Source organism: Cottoperca gobio, chromosome 3 (genome assembly GCF_900634415.1).
Source record: "Cottoperca gobio chromosome 3, fCotGob3.1, whole genome shotgun sequence".
In the NCBI taxonomy this organism is placed as follows: Eukaryota; Metazoa; Chordata; class Actinopteri; order Perciformes; family Bovichtidae; genus Cottoperca; species Cottoperca gobio.
In genome coordinates this window covers 21,678,375-21,687,922 of record NC_041357.1, presented here as the reverse complement: position 1 = coordinate 21,687,922, position 9,548 = coordinate 21,678,375, and the positions used below count along the sequence as shown (strand labels likewise).

At 37.8% G+C, this 9,548-nt stretch overlaps 2 protein-coding genes across 2 annotated transcripts; both read right to left on the bottom strand.

Moving 5' to 3' along the window:
* Positions 1-1,331: 1,331 nt before the first annotated feature.
* On the bottom strand, positions 1,332-4,461 carry cyba (cytochrome b-245, alpha polypeptide). Its single transcript, XM_029455064.1, has 6 exons — positions 4,265-4,461; positions 3,872-3,941; positions 3,486-3,560; positions 3,287-3,370; positions 3,060-3,141; positions 1,332-2,652 (listed from the first exon to the last, which is right to left on the bottom strand). Exons 1-6 carry the CDS (start codon positions 4,320-4,322, stop codon positions 2,467-2,469), a joined length of 555 nt encoding a protein of 184 aa, XP_029310924.1. The 5' UTR covers positions 4,323-4,461; the 3' UTR covers positions 1,332-2,466.
* A 450-nt stretch (positions 4,462-4,911) lies between these two features.
* On the bottom strand, positions 4,912-9,138 carry mvda (mevalonate (diphospho) decarboxylase a). The gene is made up of 10 exons (XM_029462085.1): positions 8,933-9,138; positions 8,678-8,748; positions 8,313-8,427; positions 8,060-8,206; positions 7,691-7,890; positions 7,471-7,545; positions 7,096-7,314; positions 6,510-6,625; positions 6,022-6,130; positions 4,912-5,544 (listed from the first exon to the last, which is right to left on the bottom strand). Exons 1-10 carry the CDS (start codon positions 9,006-9,008, stop codon positions 5,464-5,466), a joined length of 1,209 nt encoding a protein of 402 aa, XP_029317945.1. The 5' UTR covers positions 9,009-9,138; the 3' UTR covers positions 4,912-5,463.
* Between the last annotated feature and the right edge of the window lie 410 nt (positions 9,139-9,548).

Sequence of the window (9,548 nt, the reverse complement as noted above, 5' to 3'; positions counted from 1 at the left end):
ACACATACTGCTCGAAATGACAACATTGCACCAATAACAATTCATTTTATGGAGCTTTTATTTTATTTGCACAGGGTCCATTGATCAGCATTACTGTAAATGTGTCAATGATAGCCAAGTTTCTCATTTTCAACTGTGTTCCAGGGTCAATGTTCATTATAATAACAATAGAAAAAAGACAATATGCAAAATCAGAACAGGAACTGCAAGTGATACATAAAGTTAAAGCTAAATGGCGTGACAATCAATATGTATAGTAGGAAATGCCAGCAATTGATACATACAAATACCTATGTGAACAATTGGTGCAAGCAATATATAGTATTATATTATAATTATATATATATATATATATATATATATATATATATATATATATATATATATATATATATATATATATGTATATATAGTCATAAGAAAATAACAGCAGGAGGCATAAGTAAAACCATATACACAGTAATATTCATACTCATAGTCAAGGCATAGGAACTGTAAGTACCCTTCAGTTGATGGTTGCCACTTAATTAAGTATCTTTCATATTTTTAAATCATTTTAAATAGGCTATTTCTTTGATTTTCTATCTCGTGGAAATGTGTATTGAACTCTATTTCTATTTTAAGTTACAGTTTTTAAGTTATTTGACACAGTGTATGAAGTGTGCTGTATAAATGAACTTGTGATGCAACACATACTGCTCGAAATCCACTCAGTATATGTGTAGTTCTCTCATGCAGCAGGAGGTGGCAGCATTAACCTGATTAAAACTGCCCGAACAAGACAGGCACGTTATAAATAACTTTTATTTTTAAGAATTCAGCACTACATGTTGAAAAAAAACACTGTAGTTAGAAAAACTACATCTTATCGTGTTGAATATTGATTTAAAAAACAAACATATTACTACAGATATCTCACTTAGAAGTATTTATAAGAGGCATTCATATATAATAATAATAATCCTGTAAATCTAATAAGTGCTGTACATTGGTGGCGTGTCTCACATGTAACAGCCCTACAAAGTACAATGAAGAAGTATCACTGTAGACTGCAGCTGCTTAACAGCTCAGCTGTGACAAAAAGAAAACCCGGAGACAGAGAATGGAATTGAAAGAAACACGCAGAACTTGTCTGACAGCAAACCAGATATTGTGGTTGTAATTAAAAAATTAATCACCTTCCAGTAAGAAATTAACAAATATAGAAGTTAGAGTTTTGGTGTTATTTAATGAAGAGTCAGAAGTGTTCAACACAATCACTTTCAGCTGAACGGACAGATAACCTGCAGCTGGTGTGCTACAAGTATCTGAGTATACAGAAACACAAGTCATTTATTTATTTATTTTATTTACAATTGCATTGGCAGGACAACAGGTAATACACATTTCTGTCTACCAAATGAGAAATGTTAATTACCACTGTTAACATCTGCTGATTGTTGGACAATGGTCACAGTGGCACCTTACTGTCTGTCAAATGCTAGCAGACAGGGATATCAGACATGTGCGTTACAACTGTGAGAAAGCACAAGGTTAGTTATTGTAAGGCCAAATAATAACTCTAGAGATAAAATATAACCAGGAGACTATATGATACATTTCCCTGGACATAAATCATTTTGTTTCCATCAAAATCCAACAAAGAACTGCAATGTGACAAACAATGAGGGAGAACAAGTGCAGGGGAAATTCCGATGTATTGCAATTCTGTGTGTTTGTGAAAGGGGGAAGTTGCAAATGTCATTACTTAAAATAATCATCCAAAAGAAACTTGTAAAATAAGACATGAAAGTACAAAGCCAGGACAGATCATAATTCTGGGGACACGAGAAATTTATTTACAAGACATCAAAGTACAGACTCAAAATAATAATAAATGCCCAATATCAGCCAAAAGCCAATATGTCAATTTAATTGTACAACACAGTGTCATGTAGTCCTACAGTATTGTGATCAGTTGACCTCAAGGAATACATAAACACATACAGAGTAAAAGCAAATAATACATTACATATTAAGATCTATGCATGGCATCGCAAAACACACAGTGGTTGGCACAGAAAGCAGGTATTGGTTTGCATTTTTATAACAGCAGTAAAAATACCCTATATTCTGACGACTTTTGTATTTGGTTGCCACTTAGCAGCTATAGCATTTACATCTTCTGTGGCTTGTTTATTTGTTTTATAAAAAAAAAAAAAAAAAAAAAGGTAAAATTCACTTTATTCATTCTCCTTTGAATTCTCATGTCTTGCTAAGAAACATTTTCTCCGTTTCTAAAGTATATCTCTGCAGGTTGAGGTAAGAAGGAGTGGGCCAAACCTGTAGTCCGGTCACTCGCTTCACTTAACTTCAGAAAACGATTAATTTGTCCAGAATCATAGAACCTGGTGATTTCCCACTGTGACTGGACTTGTTGGATTTAATTATACCAAGATCTCAGGCAGACAGGGTAAGGAGGTACAGTTAATCGCTAACAGGGATAGGGTTGTCATAGGCTGCTCCCTCCACGTCGTCCACCCGTTTTCTGCGCATCTCGGGAGGAGGTCTCGGCGGCGGATTCTGAGGAGGATTTGCCACGCTTCCGCCTGGCTGCCGGATCTCCTTCTTCCTTGGAAGAATGGGCTCCCAGTGTTCACCTCGGATAGCTGCCTAGAAAACAAGAAAATGACAAAGAATACAAGTCAGTAACGGTTGGCTAGAGTAAGATAAACTTAAGCACGCCTGAAACCTCTTGTTCAAATCCATACAACAGTAATAGGAGATATGAAGCAGTGACACTCATAGTTGTATGCATCATTATAATTACATAAACTGTGCAGCCTGGAAGGATTTATAACTTTGATTGCTTGCCTCATTCAGGCACACCCCTGACAGATTTCTTAACTACAGGTCCGTGTCTCAACAGAGGTACCAGTAATGAAACAATCTCTTCCTTGTTGCCATTTCCTTGTTTCCGTTAACCGACCACTTCCTACCTCATCTTACAATGTTATCACAGTTGACTAAATGTAACCTGCCATAACTGGAGATTCATGTGGAAAAAGCTGCCCACTTACTGCAAGGTAGATGAGGCTGGCAATGCCGAGGCAAACACACCCGAGGACAGTAGCAAGCACAAAACCTCCAGGTACACAGAGTCTAAGAGAGACAAAAGGGAATGTAAGGATCAAAGACTGTAAGATGAATTGTGAGTCTCTTGTTGGAGAGATTGTGCGCACTGTCAATGGAAGGAATGGAAGGAATGCTGTCTAGCAAAGGAAAGTAGCTGAGACAATACACTCACGCGGCATGTAAAAATGCTCTGACATAGTAGTTTCTTGTCAGTGGTCCAAAGGATTTCACACATACAGTGAAGCAGTATTGTCCCCTGAGAGAAAATAAAAAGCACAGGAGTGAACAATAAGCTTAACTTGCAATAATCACAGAACACTGTCCATTTCAGTACAGCAATGTTGCAAACTAATTATATGAAAATCACTCACGTTCTCTCCACACTTGTGCCTTTGGCCCGCTTGCTTCTGGGATACTCAAGAAGACACACAAACGCCCCAGCAGCTCTAGTCATCTGTCAAGGCTTCTTTATTTCACAAGGTTCACTCGTCACATCATAAATATGTTTTCAATATTAACTTGCCAAAAGTAAATAAATTATACAAGTAAATTGTACTTAAAGGTTGTCATATAAAAGGCTGAATACAGCAGCAAAGTATTTTCTCCTGCACAGATCATTTTGATAAAGAAATGTCAAATAGATAGATAGAAGATCTTTGAAGTGGGACTCGATAGTGAACATTTTCACGAACAACTTGAGTGTCACTTATTTAGATTCAAGTCTATCGTTCTGGTTCATGCAAAGTGTAAAGGATACATAGCATAAGCAGCAAACTGCCAGCCTCTGAACTGTCCAGCCACCGCCACAATGCCTCCAGTGAGGAGAACTAAAAGAAGGAAGCAGAAACAACAAAAAAACTTGTAACAAAACAGCATACCTTTTTATGACTCCACTCAAAGAGACAAGCCCATGTTACATTGTACATCGACTTGACTCTGAGATGCAGTTTCATTTCTTATTAAAACAGGCTTGAATACAGCTGATGGTATAATGCTAAAAATAAATGCAAGAACAAGAATAAATAAATGGCATAGTTATGTCTACTTGGTTTACTTAAAGGCAGCTAATAAAAACTTAATTAATTAATTGAAATGCTCATGTAAATTCATTTCTACGAAAATAATCTTTACAAAAAGTTTGTATACTCACTTAGTCCCGAAGCCAGAGCCTGCTCATTGGCCCACATGGCCCACTCTATTTTCCCCATTACGTTCGCTGAAACAGACCCTCTGCAAAGTGCTGAAAGTTACCAGAGAGCGACTCACAGCTCTGACTGTTTCTACAAGGAAGAAAATATATTTACGAGATGTGAGGCGAGGATAAAGGCTGGGAGTCAGGGCGTGCGTTAGACAAGCCCCATTTATGTGGTCATTTCCGATTAATGTGAGAGGAGGGGCTAACCGAGCAAACTTACCAGACAGGTATACAATAAATACTAAACGGACAAGTGTAGTAGGGCATAATTACCCTTTGCATACAAGTTATTTCATATGGAAATCTAGCTAAGTGTTTTCTGCTTTGAGGAAATCATTATGTATTAAGTTTAAACAAATTCCTTCAAAGACGTCTCATTTTGCCATAAATAAATGAATCCCATGTTTTCATAGTTGACTCATTAGGGGATTTTTAAAGCACACGTTTAGTGCTTGCCTGGTAACATAGGTAATTATAGCTTTTAAAGTTAGCCAGGCACATTTTCATTTTTATTTCCATCCTTTGCACCTGTCCCTGACAACAACAAAAAACTCTTACATAAGCTTGAATCTGGAAATGACAAAAGACAAAACAAGAAACAATTACATTGACTAAAATATATTTTATTTAATGTTACAGGATACAATTGTCAAAATGTAAGTATGTACTGTAGGTCTGAAATTATGTTTTATTACAAGATGCAAATGACCATGATCATTTTTAAACATGGACACATACATAGATTCAAAGCCCCGTATGCACAATCATGTGCTCAGACAAGACGGAGAACATCAGGTCAGCCGCAGTGTTGAACTGTATGTTTAGTGCAATGCTCAAGATCACGCCTGCAGTAACCTTGATCAATGCAAGCGTGTCCATTTATTCACCACCTCAAAGTGGAGCACTTGTCAAATACCTCTTAAAACAGTTTCCACCTGTAGATGCTGACAAATGAGCAATAAAGAGACGAGGAGAGCCACACCACTACAGTTTGACAATTAAAGAAAAACATATTAGCATCCACAATGGTGAGCAAGGTGTGTGTTGCTGTGATTTGTAAAAAAAAACCTAATTACGTATGACTAATGTAAATTCTGTCTCTGCTGAATTGGCTTCATTATTACTCAGTGTGCCTTTATCCATTTAGTGCTGCATCACACAGTTTTCTTAGGCAACCCATCAGATCCAAGTAGATGCTGAGTGGGATCCTCCAAAACACGGGGGCCTGGTCCAGCCTTGAACACAAAACAAGAAAAGTTCATGATACAAAATAACTTATCCTCTGTAAGTGTTTCTGTGTGTTAATGTGGAAAAATGCTATTTAAAAAGCTTGGTTGTAAAGTCTAAACTTGTTTAATAAATCATTCAAAAGCTCAGAGACTGAATTAACTCTAGTTCAGTATAACATCAGTGTAGCAGAGGAACTACGGTTCCTCTCGAAATGAAATGTGCCACAACTTTCAACTGAGGTAGTGCAACACAATGTTATGTAAGAGCATGTTAAAAGGAAATGTTGACATCAATCAAAACGTATATCGCAATCTGACAATTGATACATCTCATCTCTCAACTGTACATTGTCGAGCCTTAAGATAACACACAATGCGATATAAATCACAAACAGATAACATTGATTCTCCGTTGCTGTTGTTAAAGTATACTGATAAAACTACTAAGATATAGAGTGATTCTATATGTGTGCATGTGTGTACCTTGGTACTAATAACGTAGCTTATTCCCTTTGGCATGGGCTCCAGACCAATAGCTTGTTTCAGCTCCTCGGAGAGAGCAGCATGGTCAACTGGAAGACCCTGAATAAACCTGCAGAGAAGGAAGAAACATTCAATGACCCATTTGAAAGAGGCTGAAGCAAACACAACTTTATAAATAGTGTAAAACAGCTTATTTGGAGGCAAAAACACCCATATATTATTGTGTATAATCAGAAGAGTCAGAATCATTTTTATTGAAGAATTTGCTGTGGTTTAGTTGGTGCATAAGTCAAAGTACTGAAATAGAGATTCAATTACTGATCGTCAAAAAATATAAAACATTAACAATATATACAAAATATAGACAGTAGAGACAATATAAGGACATAATGTATACAAATTACACTTTTAGATACATTCATTAGTTTGTATGTCAGTAATATTCTTGCAGAGATAAAGCTAAGTAAGTCTGGTGACTGTCGACTCACTGTCCTCCGTTGCTCTCAGGGGGGAAGAAATGTTGAACTGCCTGCACAAACTCAGGAACATGCTGCTGCAGAGTGTAGACCACAGCATTGGGTCCTGCATCAAACGTGTAGGCCAACTGCAGGGGAACAAACAGACCGTGACCGCCACGAAGAGAGAAAAAAAAAAACAAGCCCGCAAGTTTCACATCTTCTTTACGCCATCTCAGAAGTTCAGCTGCATGAACTGAGGCAAATTTCTTCCATAAGAACAAAACTTAATTGCAGAGATACAAAAGTAAGGAGGCTACAGTTATACACAATGTCACAGACAAATGATGTGAAGAACTTTTAAAGTATGTTTGTAGTTTTTATGTTTTAGCTCAATTAAGTACACATCATGCACTGTATAACTGATAACTAACTGCCAATTGTTTTAATAATTGTATAACCTTTAGAGCAGCCATGTTTCCATTCCATGCAGAACTGAAACTATCTTAATCATCACATTTAACATTTGTTTTATTTCCTTTCTGGCACTCTACCAAGACGACTACTACACAGATATTTTCTTGTCCTTTTGCAGAAACAGAAGTGTAAAACTCCTCACCCTTGTCTCCCCATAGTGTCTGTTATACCGATGCACCAAACTGATAACCTGTTGAGACACACTGTTGAGGTAGAAGATAGGAGGGTATGTGTCAAGGCAGGTTGCATGGAACTGGTTACTGTCCTTCATGGTTAGTTCAGCAAATGCAGCGAAGTTCTTTCTTCGCACCGCTTCAATCATCTCTACCATCCGACCTGGGACGACAGACTCAGCCCGGTGCTACACACAAAAAAACAGATTGACTTAGACCCTCTCGTGAGTAACAATAAGTAAGCTTTAAATACAGTGTAAATAAACAAAATCTCCACTTTTAAGAGTATTGACAGTAATGTTAGTACACTGAAAACTGTAAGTGAATGTAAATGAACAAAGTACCTTTAAGAGACTGCTTGTTTGTACACTGGTTTGCATCCCAGAGGTGCTGCCCACTGGCTTCCTCTCAGCACTGGCCTGTAAAAACAAAGGTGCAATAATTACACCTGGTATCTACCATTTTCAATAAAAGCGTCCTGTGTTTTGTTTTGAACTTGCCAAGACATAACAGACTCACATCCTCATTTCAGTCCCTCTTTCAAACACACACAAACAGACCTACCACAAGTACAAGGATTCTGAGCTCAGGCCAATGAGTCTCTGGCTCCACCTGCTGGGCTAGACTGTCCTGGCCATCATCTTTCTGACCCATGATCCACTGGACGAACCCTCCATAGATACTACGGCATGCGCTGCCTGAGCCTTGCCGAGCAATCCCAGACAGCTCCCCCTCTACCCCGAACACACGGGCCAGAGAGTATACTGCAACACAATGACAAAAGAGACTGGGTAAAATAGAGATGTATCAAATATGAGATAAACATGGTATACTGAAGAATTATTGCAACATAATGTAGTTTGAACTGTTCTTAGTCTGTGCTGAAAAGGAGCTGATGAGCTGCTGTGTCATCAGTGTAGTGCACACGCTCACCTAGACAAGCGAATCCAGCAGCTGAGGAGGCGAGCCCGGCAGCAGTGGGGAAGTTGTTGACAGAGCAGATGTGGACTTTGTGAGACAAAGCAGACGAATCCAAAGCAGGGTCCCCGTCATTACGTCTCTTCCTTGCTAGTCGACGAACTAAATACAGAACACAGGAAGATGACAAAGTGGCATGCACTCTCTCTAACTACCAGTTTTTGTCCTCTCTCTTTTTAGGAGGAAAAATAAAACAGACAGGCCTCACTCTCTCTCAGACAGGACTGTAGTCTTGGATGGGTTATGTCCTCCTCTTTGCCATTTAGCCATATTCGATCTTCCTGAAATGATGTGCTGGTTGCAACTGTTGTGGTTGTTTTCAGCTGAAAAGAAGGAGGAAGACATGTGGGATCTATATTAAATTGTAGCTGTTTTATCACTAATACAAAGCCAGGTTAGAAATCTTTAGGTTTATGATCTGCACATCATATATGTAACCATAATCATGCATTCGTACTATCTTGCAATGGCAAGAAACCTTTCACACAAATGTTGTTGCTTGTGCCCTGAACTGTTTTCCTACAGACACAAGATTCATGGTCTGATAAATGACAAATGTGTTTACTTTAATACCTGGTCTTGATGCAATGTGACGCTCAACGATGAGTTAATGGGTAGAATTAATTCTTCATTTCTCTTTCCCCCTGAAAAGTAAGTAGGCTTAGTTTTAGACAAGATGCATAAGTGAGGTGTTATCAGATAGATACAATGAAACAATATAAATATGTTCGACTTTAGTAAAACATCGTGAACAAGTCATCATACAAGAAACACATGTTAGTTATTGACGTTTAGGCGAGGATAAACATAAGTCGAGGTGATACTTACAGTATTTGATGACAGCTATATTTACAGGAGCGGTGCATGTAACTATGTTTGGTTTGTCCATACTATCCCCAGGCATAGCTGTATATGTATATGTGATTGTATTAATACAACTTAACCTGAATACTCGGAAATACACTTTATCAGGCTCCTCTTGTGTTTAGCAGTTACAAATAAGCTAACACTGTACAACCGTACTATAGCTTTTCGTCGAGTTTTCTTCCGATTGGCTGTTGTTGAACATGTGGCTATGACCGCGACCAATCAGAGCAGAGCCGTTTTGATTAAACAGTCGGAATAGCCAATGAGAGATCATCTGACCACGGTCGTGCGAAAATGGGGCAATAACAGAGAACATCCCACACCGTGTTTGACTCACTATTGAAGGGTGTAGGGTTCATTCAAGTGTATACAAAACCTATAATTATAAAATCCAATGATGAGAAAGTAAAATGATTATGAAATTCAATTACAAAATTCAAATGGACTCTAAATATTTTTAATTGTATACTGAAAGCTGTAGTAAGATAAGTACAAATAAACAAATCATTATATTATTAATTATACTTCAACATTTCTCTGCTGTACTACTTATTAAACTGTCCTTAGACTCTAAGGA

Excerpts from the sequence above, each read along its gene's own strand:
- mvda (XM_029462085.1), bottom strand. The coding sequence starts at position 9,008 with ATGCCTGGGGATAGTATGGACAAACCAAACATAGTTACATGCACCGCT. Across the intron at positions 7,546-7,690 it reads TCAGAATCCTTGTACTTGTG|GCCAGTGCTGAGAGGAAGCC; the intron begins GTAGGTCTGTTT and ends TTGTTTTTACAG. Across the intron at positions 5,545-6,021 it reads GCTACGTTATTAGTACCAAG|GCTGGACCAGGCCCCCGTGT; the intron begins GTACACACATGC and ends TTTGTGTTCAAG.
- cyba (XM_029455064.1), bottom strand. The coding sequence starts at position 4,322 with ATGGGGAAAATAGAGTGGGCCATGTGGGCCAATGAGCAGGCTCTGGCT. Across the intron at positions 3,942-4,264 it reads GGCTCTGGCTTCGGGACTAA|TTCTCCTCACTGGAGGCATT; the intron begins GTGAGTATACAA and ends TCCTTCTTTTAG. Across the intron at positions 2,653-3,059 it reads CCAGCCTCATCTACCTTGCA|GCAGCTATCCGAGGTGAACA; the intron begins GTAAGTGGGCAG and ends CTTGTTTTCTAG.